This window comes from Podarcis muralis, chromosome 5 (assembly GCF_964188315.1).
Source record: "Podarcis muralis chromosome 5, rPodMur119.hap1.1, whole genome shotgun sequence".
Classification (NCBI taxonomy): Eukaryota; Metazoa; Chordata; class Lepidosauria; order Squamata; family Lacertidae; genus Podarcis; species Podarcis muralis.
The window spans coordinates 42,623,472-42,636,305 of record NC_135659.1 but is presented as its reverse complement, the minus strand read 5'-3'; the positions used below and the strand labels follow the sequence as shown (position 1 = coordinate 42,636,305).

Here is a 12,834-nt window from a genome sequence, read left to right as displayed (position 1 = left end):
CCTACCAGCTGCAGCCTAATGTTTATCCCCACTCCCAAAACTACAAAACACACTAATTTCTGAGAGCTACAGAAAATAAGTATTATTAAGCACCTCAGAAGCACAGAATACAAATAACTGTAAACTTTGTCATGTGCCTCCTTTGTATTGAATCCGTGTATCCTACAGGAGCTTTACACAGCAACTAAGCAGATCATAACACACGTTTCCTTGTTTTGCATCAAACAAGATGGAGCCATCGGAGCATTGCCATTGGATGAATGCATGTGCCAAGTTATCTTGGGTCACTGAACCTCAGTTTGTGCATGCACTCACCTCTATCAGTGCTTTGTGGCCTAGGTTTCTACAAGTGTGATGCAGTCCCCCCGCACTTGCTCTCCCACCTAAAATGTGGGTTGTTAAGCAACATCTGGAAGAAGTAATGTAGCCAGCTTCTGAGTAGCCAGAAACTTGTTTGTACCTGCTAAGCCTCTTTATAATGTCACCATGACTCATAATCTGCTTGCAGTAAAATGTCTTAACTCTTGAAAGTGCTGGCTTTCTACAGAACAAGTAAGCAAGCACAGACAAAAATCTTGGCTTGAATACAGAAAGCACTGTGGAGCTATTCACCACCCTGTGGCTGGGTGGGGGTGGGAAACCTGCTGTTACAAAGGCTGTGATGCTGTTGCTCCTGAGCAGAATTTCCCACTCCCCGGTCAGTGATACAGGAGGCATGTAGTAGCTTGCAAACCAACAAAGTAATGGGTGTGTAGAAACCTCTGTTACTTTTGCACAGTAGGCTGCATTCCAGCTCTGCAAAAGTCAGACCCATTGCTTCATCCTCCGGGCAAGCAAAAGGCACTACAGTATATCTCAATTAAAGTACACATTCTAACCAAACAAAAGCTCTCCAGTTTGAACAGCACAGCCAGTGAGCAATGCCGCCTGGAGAGGGGCATAGCCCAAGAGTGGCACAGAACAAGCAGGAGAGCCACAGCCAGCCCAGGGGTCTGAGGCTGCCAGCCCTGGACTTCCCTGCAGACTGGAACAACAGATTGGGAACACAATAGCTGTATTCAGGCAAGCATTTCACTGGCAGGCAAGGGATATTTCCCTACATACCTGGAGATGGAATCTGGTGCCTTCTGCATGCAATCCAGATGCACCAGCACTGAGCTATGGCCATACAGTTTCCATATAGGAGAACACACACACACTTGTCTTTAGTAGCACCAGCATTTGAGCTCTGCAGTCCTGTCCTACAACAGTGTTCTCATTAAAGTAGGGCACACTGTTTCCATGTTACATGTTAATGCACTAATTTGAATGCATGCTGAAGTATACGTGAGTTTCTACGAGGTGAGACGTAGTGATTACAGCAAGAGACTTTATTGAGCAAACAGAACAAAGCAACAGGGGCAAAGCAAGTAATAACGTATGTATTTCTGAAGGCCTGGGCCACTCATACTCTCAACATGATTGGTTGTCTAAACCCCCAAGCTTCCAATCGTAACTCAAGAGCTTAAGAGCCAATGCCAGTAACCCAAACCCTGACAATGCTATTTGATTGGATATCATGTATCGAATCAGAACAGAGGGGCAAAGAATCCTAGTCCGGACCACTGAGTACATAACACAAACTTTCTGTAAACTGCTTGGTTTTTTTATGATTAAACAGTATATAAATCCTGTTTAATACATAAAATCAGAGAAAACAACTCAGTACTTGCTGAAAAGGAGAACTTCTAGCAGCTCTACAGGGGTCCAATACACTTTGTAAATTGTACAGTGGTACCTCGGATTACAGACGCTTCAGGTTACAGACTCCGCTAACCCAGAAATAGTACCTCAGGTTAAGAACTTTGCTTCAGGATGAGAACAGAAATCGTGCTCCAGCAGCGCGGCGGCAGTGGGAGGCCCCATTAGCTAAAGTGGTGCTTCAGGTTAAGAACAGTTTCAGGTTAAGAACAGACCTCCAGAACGAATTAAGTTCTTAACCCGAGGTACCACTGTATAAAAATTTGAGCATGCTCCACTGGACAGTTTGTTCCAAGCGAGTTAGATAAATTGCTCTGAATGTTGAGAATGCTTATTTTAAACGGCGCAAGAGTTTGCGCCGAACAAATTGTATAATAAATACGTCAGCACTGATAAATTACAGTGTTTGTGTGTATTTTGCTTAGCATGTAGCACTTGCCTCCCATCCACTTGGATCATCCTCAATGCACTACAAGTTTGATTCCTGCATTGCAGGGGGTTGGACCCATGGGAGCCCTTCCAACACTCCAATTACATGATTCTATGTACCGGATATATAAACATCTAGCATGGCTAAGTAAAGAGTCTTTTACTTCCACAATTTGCTGCTTCGGAGAAGAGCAGCTTTAAAGTCTTATTGGACTAAGCAGCACCCTAAGCCTACTTACCTGGGACTTTTGGGTAGACATGCTTAAGCCAGCACTGCATGTCTGTTTCTAACTAACCACGGTCACTTTCAACTGACTACTGTTATCATGAAAAGACATTGGTAATTGGAACCAATGGGCAATAAGAACAAAAACTGAGGAGGTAATCCTGCTAAACCTACTTAAAATAAAACAGCATAAAATATGTTCCCCCACCTTAGCGACAGAATGCACACACCTTTTACGGCAGCGGGGACAACGTAACTCCCAGCCTAAAGCGAAGGCTTAACGTCACATCCTTTGGAGCCTGGAGAGCAAACTTCTGAATCAGGACAGCAAAGAAAAGGAAAAACTCAGTCCTCACCAACTGCTCTCCAGGCTCACTTTCCTAGCGGAGAGGGAGAATAGACTGTGTTAGTGGAGAGCTACAGTGAATCTCATTTTGCCAGTCAGGCAAATGGGAACACTGAACAGCTTTGATAATGTTTCTAGGATTTTGGAATAGACACATTTCAGGTACATAAATTTCTATTGTGTGTACGGATGGAGGGAAATTCAATTTTGCTTACATTTAAATGGGAATCTACCTAATTCGTACTCTTCAAACCAGATTGAAGAAATACAAATACAAATGAAGGAAAGATCTCACCAGCCTTGAAAATTTAAACTTGAGAAATTTTAATCATTTAAATAATTGCCCATATTAAAAAAAACCCTCACCCAATTACCTAAATATTTCATTGGCAACTGGGGCTTTTGGACGATCTGTAAAGTTTTCGCCCTGATGGACAAGAGCCTCTTTCACCAGATGGAATCCATTCACAACTACAATCCACATGCTTCCAATCGGAAGGCTGAAGACATTGCCATATTTTTCAGTAAGCTGGATGGAGAGTGAGGAAGAATAATTTCTATTTTGTTTTTTTTAAAATATGATGACAATTCCTAATTAAGACCTGAAGTCTGGGATTGAGTTTGTGGGAAGGGCTCCTTCATATTGTGCTGTCCTCTTGTGCCTAAGGGGAAAGCAAACTGCCTCCGGACTGAGGAGCTGGGAGAGATCTAGCTGGTTGCTGCCTTGTCCAAGCAGATACCGGTAACTGGCTTGTAGCTCTGGACCTTTCCCAGGACAGAGTTAGAGGATAAAGTAAGGTTACCAGATTTTTTTCAATGAATCCAGGGACACTTTAAACAAACAAACAAACAAACAAACAAACAAACAAACAATATTGTGTGTGTGTGTGTGTGTGTGTGTGTGTGTGTGTGTGTGTGTATAAAGTTATTTAAAAAAATTAAGAAGTAATATCTTCTGTGGTCTCCTCTGTTGTGCGGTCTTCCTCTGGGTCCTGGCCTGCTTTCTTGGAGTGCTAGCCATGCTTCCACTCCCTCACTTTCCCTCCTTGCACTGTGATCCCCTACAGGCTTACTCGGGAGTAAGCGTTAGCAGAAACCCCTTCTTCCTCCTGCTGCTGCCCTGCCGCCTGTGGGCGTCTCCTGTGCAGGCATCAGGGGAGTTTGAGAATATGACTGGGATGATCACAGAATCATAGATTTGGAAAGAACCTCTGAGAGGCATCTAGGTCAACCACCTGCAATGTAGGTACCGCAACATGAGCAGCCACAACTTAAAAAAACATAAAGCTTCCCTGCTCCATTTACACCTATTGTAAAGGTACCCCTCCAGGCCCCATCCCACCAATCTCTCCCTTTTTATCAAAGGGGAGGAAGGCAAGCAAGCAGATGTAGCCTCTTTTAATTTTTTTTTAAGGTTCATTTTATTTTTTTAAGGTTCATTTCTTAATAAGAAGGGAACAGGAAAGCTGTTTGGGGGGAACCAACATAAACACCCCCAAAACAAACATAAAACATTCCTCCCCTTTTATTTTTTGCTAGTGCAAGGGAAGAAAAATGAAGCAGCAGCACATAATGATATGGTGTGGGGAACCAAATATATGAAAAGACCAAGGGAGAATTGGGAAGAGTTTATGGGTAAGGAGGGGAAAAATGGGCAGACAGACAATAACACAGAGAGAAGGGAGGGAGGGAAGGCAGTCCAATGTAGCTCACAAACATGCAGAATGGAGCAAAAGAGGCAAGACAATTTCCCCCCCACACCACCACCCTTAACTTTGAAGCAACAACCTCTGTCTGGGAGAGTGAAGGGAAGGCTCAAGGCAGCATCCTGCTTTCTGCCGGCTTGGTAGCTCAGCTCACAAGCCGGCAGAATGCAGCAAAGGGGGCTTTAAAGGCATGAAAAAATGCTCCTTCCTCATGAGCAAGCAGGAGAGACAGGGTAGACTGCAGAGATGTCATGCAGGGAGGCTTCTTCCCTGCACCTCAGCTCTGCCGGTCCAAAGAGCAGCCTTGCCTCTCTGGCTCAAGCAAGCAAGCAAGCAGGAGGAGCAGGGCTGCTTGCAGAGCTGAGAGAGAGTGGATGATTGCTTCAGGCTCTGGGGAGGGTCTGGAAGTCCCCAGGCATATGATTAATCCAGGGACATTACATGAAATCTGGGGACCTTCTGGGGATGGATTTTGTCTGGGGACAGATTGTTAAATCCGGGGACTGTCCCCGAGAACCAGGAAGGTCTGGTAACCATAGGATAAAGGCAAAAGTGGCATGAAAAACCTACTAACGAAACATGCAAACAACCGTCCAACCTTTAAAGGCAATTGTGGGTACAGAATTGTTATAAATAACTGTTGGGTAAAATAGATCCTGTGTTCAGAGGCAATACATATCTGGATACCAGATGCTGGGAACAAACGACAGTAGAGGCATCTGTCTTTGTGCCCTGTTTGTGGTCTTCTCGGAGACATCTGGCTTACCAGTCTAAGGATGCTAGATTGGGGGGGGGGGGCATCTTAGCCTTAACCTACAGTGAAACTCTTACACTCCTATACAGTGCAATGTCAGGCTAAACTCATGCCATGATTCTTCACCCTTACCTTCCATAGTTTCAAATGGAGCTTCTTGGTATCTATAAGTAGCATATTACCCAGAAAAGAAAGAGGCCTGGGCCCTGGGGGGAAATTCCTTGGGTGAATCTGTTTCTTGCAGCCAGAAATGCAGCCAGAAACACCAGAACGACCTGCAGGGACAAGGCCTCCCAGAGGACAGAGAGCAGCTGGAGCAGCCTCTTCAAACCCTTCTAGCCTTCCTTTGTCAGAATGGACTGCTATCTGTCAAGGGAATCCAAATTTCATGCAGGTAGAGCAGCCACACCTGCCCTCTTGGCTAACGTTCCTGTTAGAACTGAGGGCAAAGTTTCCACACATCATTATACATTAGGGTTACCAGACATCCCCGGTTCCCGGGGACAGTCCCCGGATTTGCAAATCTTTCACCGGACAAATTCCGTCCCCGGAATGTCCCCAGATTTGCAAATCTGTCCCCGGGAAAAGTATCAGCAGCCTCAGCAGCTTGGAGCCAGCCTGGTAGCGCAGTTGGTTCTGGCTGGCTTCAGGAGCTGCTCGCTGCTGTGACGCCCGACATTTTTCCTCGCCTGAAATCCCCATATGATGTGTCTTGTGAGATCTCCTGTCCCCTTCCCCCTTTGTTTTGACTGATCAGGGGAGGCTTGGGAGTCACAGCCTGCCAGTTTTTAAAAAAACTGTGCATTTATGTTTCACAGGGTGCGAAAGAAGGGCTTTGCACTTTTATATAATATGCATGTATGCTTCGGCCCAGGGTCTTTTGCCTCACCATCCCCACTACTGACTCCCTGTTGCTACTCAGCTTCAAAAAAAAAAAAAAAGTGCCCCCGGATTCATTGAAAAAAATCTGGTAACCATATTACATCATGCCCACAAAGAGGCAGAAGGGGGATGACTCAATGAGTAACTCTTCCTAGGAGGAAGGGGGGAGCATAGCTTTCTCAGTCAGAATATTTCCTTCTTGTTTTCACATTTCTGAAGAAGAAAAGTATCCTTCCCAACATTTCTAGAATTCTCTTCAAAGTCTGTGCCCTGTGCATAAATAATTAACTTCTGCCATGGAGTATGATCCTGTTCCTGAGACCTTTGGACTGATATCTTGATAAGGGGTCAGAGGAGTCAATTCAATGGCCTTCTGTTCTATACTGCATAGGTTCAATTTTGCCTTGGCAGGCCTGGCTTAAGACATCTTGCCGTCTGAGGCAAATGAGAAAACGGCACTGCCAGTAGTCAGACTGGCCCTGAAACCAAGAACTCCATTTCTTCCCCTCCAAGCTCAGTGAGTGAGGCTTGCTAGGTGAGACGGCACCGCAGCCTGCACACCTGCAGGAGTTGAGCTCAGCCAGGTGCCAACGATGCTTGCCTGCCTGCCCACTTGCCTCCACCCATCTCACTGCCAGCCAATATGCCTCAGAGAGCTTTGTGCGCTTGCCCAGGCCCCAGGCCTTGCCTGCCCAGACACCTGACTTGCCACGGTGGGCAGACACCTGTCCCTGAGGCCCTCTCAGCGTGGCCAAGCAGCAGCCACATCCAGACAGAGTGGAGCAACAAGTGGAAGAGGAGGAAATGCTTTCTTCTTCTTCTTCTTCGGGTTGGCAGAAGAACATGCCTTGAAGTTTCCTTGTCATGGAACTATGGGCCTGCTGTTCGCTAAAGTCTTCCTGCTATCAGCACCTCCTGCCAGCATATGTCACCTCACACAGCCCAATGGTAGGACTGGCCCTGTGCCTTGGCCACAAACTGACTAGATCAAGGATTGAGAACTTGAAAGAAATTAACAACTTTTACTATCTTGCCATGCCCCTGTCCATCTGTATGTTCAAATGTTGGCTGGCATCCGTCTGTCTCAGAAGACAATGGAGGAGTGTGCTTTGGGGGTGAGGTCAAGCTATTGGGAGGTGACAGTGGCTGCTGTGGCTGTAGAGATTGATGTGGGAGAGACATGTCTTGTTGCAGCTGGGGTAGATGAAGGCATCCAGTTCTGTTGCTTCAGATGCACCATGGCGCTTCTTTTCTCTGCACTCCTCTCAGCGCTCATTTTTCCTCCAGTCCCTACTATGGATACATGACTTGGAATAGAGGGAAACCTGTTGCAGAGTAGTGATATTTAGCAGCTCAGAAGCTAAATCATATCTAAGACTGACTCCCCTTTAGGAATTAAAGCATTGACCAGACCCTCATTAAATATTCTAAAGCTTTATTTCCAGAACAGATGATAAAAAGAAAAATATACGCAGAATATTTACAAGACACATGCTTATCCAAGCATGGGCGTAGCTTCACTTAGTTGCAGAGTACTACAGCTGCTTGCTTAAACATTCAGTCGAACTGTGCCTCTCCCTCTTCCAGCTTTGCACTCAACCTGTACTTTACTAGGCTGCACAGCTCTTTGAAGAGATGGCTGTCAAGTTTCAGCAGTCTTCAGCTCAGCTGCCTTCGGAGAGCTCTCGTTAACTGATGCATTGCACTCTGTCTCTCTCTCCTTCGTAGAAAGAAGCATTCGCTGCTATACTCCCAGCAGCGTCCAGAGAGGATTTCTGACACTGTCACCTACAGGGTTCCTAACAGATTACTCACCCATCTTCCAACGCTGTGTCATCACAGTGAAGTCACACAAAACGTAGCCTGTGACCCAATACTTCTTATGTGACCAAAATTAACCAACCCCATGAGAGCTACTAGGGAACATACTAGAATTAAATATTTAACCACTCAAAACTCAAAGTGCTTTCTGTAAACACACAGCAGTACACATTAATACATTCCCATTCCAGCAAATTAAACCACTATATGCCCCAAAAGCAAATGGCTGCAATTTGATTTTTACCCAATTGCCCCATCGCGCAATAGTAACTAGTTTACGAGAAACATTATCTAGCAAAATGCTATATGCCAGAATTTAAGATGCCAGTAAATCAGATCCTTCCAAGCTTTCTTATTGTCCACCCAGTTACAAGAAAAAGGTGAATGATAAGTTCCTCATTCTTTAAAACCTTATTTGGATCTTTGAACAGATTCAATAGTACCAAACATGGGGTAAAGGACTGCATCCTGTTGCATGATTTTAGAAATTTCTATAAACAACTTCTCCCCAAAGCATTCGACCCTCAAACAATACTACCATGTGTATCAATACATGCCCACCTGGTGACAAACACACTCAATACATGGGTGGGGGGGGACTGATGCACTGTGGGGCAAATGCTTGGGTGTTAAATTCTAGCTGTGTAGTAAAGGTAATTCCCTCACAGAAACAAAGATTGGTTTATGAGGTGACTTTCCCCACAACCCTTCCCCATCTCTGTCATCTAGGGAAAACTGCAGTTTGACCCCAGCACATCCACCTACAGTGGTACCCAATATTACTTTATAAAGAGCTGAGAGTCAACCTTTATCCACACCATCATTATTCAATAATATTTGTTCAAAGGGCTTAAGACTCTGTGTTCCTTCTTCCAAAAAACACTAGAGCAGAAGTTGGCTCAATACATATATGTATCTAGCCCGAGACTCTCCAAGAAGTGCAGGCACAACAGCCCCACTAAACATCTGCTTCAACTTTTCCAACTGGACTTTGTAAAGCTGCACTCAGTAGTACTGATAGAAAGAGGGCATGTCTTCAGAGTGACATTGCTGCTTGCCCTGTGAATGACAGCAATGCATGCTAAAGTAGCCTCAAGTGTTGCTGGATTACAGCTTCAATCATCCTTGCTCATTGATTAAGCCAGGTGTGCATGATGGGAGTTGTAGTACAGCAACATACAGAGACCCATGATTGAAGAACTCTGCACTAAAATGAAAAGTCAGGCAAAGAAAGGAAGGCCTTCCCAAATCCTGGTCCTTACTTGTTAAGATACTTCATGTTTGCAGCTACAAGCTATTTCTATCTAAATCCCTCTGAGTAACAAGCCGGAAGTCCCAGTGAATGGTCCATCTTTTACAATTGTTTGTGTTCCTTTTAGCTTAACAGAATAGAGCCCGGCTGTGGGAATTTCACTTTAGGACACCATTCATTAATTATAAATGAAACAGAGCTACAAAATCAGTCAGTCTTTAGCAATTGCTATGCTTATAGCAGATGATGTTATAGTATAACGTGGAACTAATAGTCCCTTGTGGTTTAAACTTGCAATTTCCCACTAACAGCCAAATTGCCACTTTTAACTATTTTCATGGAAATCACTTTGCAGACTCAGTTTTAACCTTGTTATCCACTATGTTTATTGAATCACAACAATAATGCTTCTGAAAAACAATATAACCTGTGGAAAATCCATTGACTACAGTCCAACTCTGAGCAACCTGAAAGCAGAGATGAGCGCCGCATCCCATAGTCAAATTCCACTGGACTTAACCATCCAGAGGTCCTCTACCTTTTTACCTTACCTTAGGATATTTAGAAGAACAATTAAACTTTGCATTTTGATTTTATAAACATATGTTGAGCATTCCATTAGATTTTTATCTTCAGTTGTGATCACACATATCCTTACAAGGAAAGCAATGCCTTTTTCTCACCACTGCTAGGGCCAGCATAAGCCCACAACCTCCCAGGAGCCCCCCATTTTGAAGCCCCCTTGCAGCAGCAGCAGCACTTACCAGCTGTCTTCCTCCTGGACAAGATGGGTCAGAGCTATGCAGGAAGATGTGTGCTCTACGCTCTTTTGAACTGGACCAGTGTCAGCTAGGGGACCCCACCATTGTCTTGACCTTCCTTAAAGGAAAGGGGGTAAAAGCAGCAAGCCATTTGTTCTCTCTCCCAAGGAAAGAGAGAGTAAAACAAGCAGCACCTGCTTCTATGCTTTCAGCCAATCTGAGATGTTTGGGACACCTGGTGATAGAAACACCCCAGGGTCCTAAAGAGCTGCTAATTCCAGTTGTCTATGTTAACTTGCCTGGACACACCTGAGACAGGTATTCCCTAGAAACTGTTCTGTGCAAATAAGTAGTGGGTGGGTGGATGTCAAAGTCCAGGCACTCAAAGAGAATTGCCTGGATAGTTAACTGACCTTACAATGTACACAAGTCTACTCAGCTAGATTAAGAATGAAGTTGAAACATTGAAACTACTGCATTGTGAGGGAGGAAAGGAAAACAGGACTCTTTGTCTAGTTTCACTTCTTGTTTGCTATCTCCGCTCCACCCCCTCATTCAAATTCTGTTATTCAAATCAATCAGGATTAAGCCAAAGTTCTGTTCCTACACCAGAAATTAATCCTACTTATTGAAGAAATGGCAATGATGTAAAATGAGCCCTCTTAGCGAGAGAATGCGCATATCCGGTATGGCAGAGGAGACACGGTCAGACCCACCCTAAATTCACAGCTTAATGTCACATCTTTTGGAGCCTGGAAAGTGAACTTCTGAATTAGGGCAGTGAAGAAAATGAAGAGCTCGGTCCTTGCCAGCTGCTCTCCCAGACAAGCTCGCTTTCCTAGAAGGGGGTGGGGGGAGAAAAAGACTGTTTCAGTTGAGAGCTTTTGCTACTGTGAAGAGTGGCACAATTTAAACAACACGGGCAAAATAAATATAGAAGTGGGTCCTACTTCCTAGTCAAGCAAATGGGAACACTGAACAAATACGATCATGGTTTTACTGAATTTGGAATAGATATAATTGAGTTACATAAATTTATCTCATATGCAGTTTTGGAGAAAAAAACCAATTTGAATTATATTTTATTAGGAATCTACCTAATCTGCATATATCTTAAGCAAACAGTTCCTCAAGTTCAAGATGGAACTGGGTTTCTCTTCCTTGGGGAAACTATGAAAAAATACATCAGCTGTTGTCCACTTGTGGAGCACCTGTGCCACTTATGGCACCTGAGAAAAATGTCTGCAAATATTCCCTCAAAAATCCACATGGCTTACTGGGGGGGGGGAGGGGAAGAGTATAGAAACACCATTTTGTGTAACTTCACACCTCCTATGGTAAGGTTACCAGACATCCCCGTTTCCCGGGCACAGTCCCCGGATTTATAAATCAGTCCCCTGACAAAATCCATCTATTTAGTAGGAAGTTGAAAAGTGTCCCTGGATTAATTGAAAAAAATCTGGTAACCTTATCTATGGTAGCCATTTTGTGGCTTGCATCCACAGCAAAGGTAAAGGTAAAGGGACCCCTGACCATTAGATCCAGTCGTGACCAACTCTGGGGTTGCAGTGCTCATCTCGCTTTATTGGCTGAGGGAGCCTGCGTACAGCTTCTGGGTCATGTGGCCAGCATGACTAAGCCGCTGCTGGCGAACCAGAGCAGCGCACAGAAATGTCGTTTACCTTCCCACCGGAACGGTACCTATTTATCTACTTGCACTTTGACGTGCTTTTGAACTGCTAGGTTGGCAGGAGCAGGGACGGAGCAACGGGAACTCACCCCATCACAGGGATTCGAACCGCCAACCTTCCGATCAGCAAGTCCTAGGCTCTGTGGATTAACCTACAGAGCCACCCGCGTCCCCTGCATCCACAGTACTTCCTCCCAATCCTAAATGTGACCACAGGCCCCAATAGGGAGGCGACCCCTGTAGTACACCAGGCTCCAAGCAACCAAGCCATCATCATGCAGTCTCTGTTGCAATTCTAAGGAGCCATGGATCAACTTTTGTTACCTGCAGAGAATGGCAGGTACGCTTCCCTTTTCCGGAACTGACCATTCTCTAGGAAATGACCAGGATTAAACACATTGGGTGTTTCCCACTCATCCTCGTCAAAGTGCAGTGAGGTCAAGTTGGTGGCCAAGAAGCTTCCCTGACAAAGAAGAAGCAAAGAAGACGGCAGATTAGAATGAGCAGAGAAATCTTTGTTTTTAGATCTCTGCAGCTATAGCTGTACTAAGCTTCCTAGATCCAAGTCCAACTCAGAAAGGATGTTTTGAAAACACAGGTTAGATTCTAAAATATATTCAAAGTAGGATAGGAAACACCAGTTGCCAGTTGCTGCAGTTTGGGTTATTAGTAATGGTCATTAAAAAAGAAACTAGCTATCCATGAAAATGGTACAGACTGCGCTTGGAATCCATTTTTGCCAGGGGTTGGAAAGAACCAAAAGTCTATCTAGCCATAACCCACTCCAGATCTTGATGTGCCCAAAGAACACCCCAGACCCTGCCCAGTGGCCATGCTGGCTTAAGCAGAAGGAGTTCCACAGCATCTTGGGAGCAGCACACTGGCTATCCCTGATTTAGAACTTTGGCATCAAGTTTTCACATCTCAAGAGAAGAGGAAAGGCTTATGAGAAATGTATATCTTCTTAATGTTTACTTTGGGAATATGAAACCCAGCCAGTGTAGTGTCCTTTGTTGTCAACCGAGGCACATTTAAAGGAATAATGTTGCTTATTCTTTGAATTTCATGAACAACTGCATTGGTGTATGGCATTCTGTCCCTGTCATCCATCGCTGGCTGGCGAGACTGGCCAATCACAGAATCTATTTCCGCTTGGACTTTTGCTGCAAATAAAATAAAATCTCCCATCAACACAAGGATAGACTTTTTCTAAGATCTGTAGGGATG

The 12,834-nt window shown here is 44.7% G+C and overlaps 1 protein-coding gene across 3 annotated transcripts in view; it reads right to left on the bottom strand.

Moving 5' to 3' along the window:
• The window catches only part of LOC114598918 (cytochrome P450 2J4-like), a 30,499-nt gene that overhangs the window by 9,738 nt on the left and 7,927 nt on the right, over positions 1-12,834 (bottom strand). For 2 of the 3 annotated variants that reach the window (XR_013392910.1, XR_013392909.1), the window contains exons 7-9: positions 12,583-12,770; positions 11,932-12,070; positions 9,921-10,755 (exon numbers count right to left, since the gene is read on the bottom strand). Coding sequence is in view for 1 of the 3 variants with exons in the window: in XM_077928698.1 (XP_077784824.1) it covers positions 10,580-10,755; positions 11,932-12,070; positions 12,583-12,770 (503 nt within the window). In the remaining 2 variants the exon portion in view is untranslated. Of the gene's footprint in view, positions 1-7,501; positions 10,756-11,931; positions 12,071-12,582; positions 12,771-12,834 lie in introns of those variants that run through there. The other variant, XM_077928698.1, reaches the window with a different exon arrangement.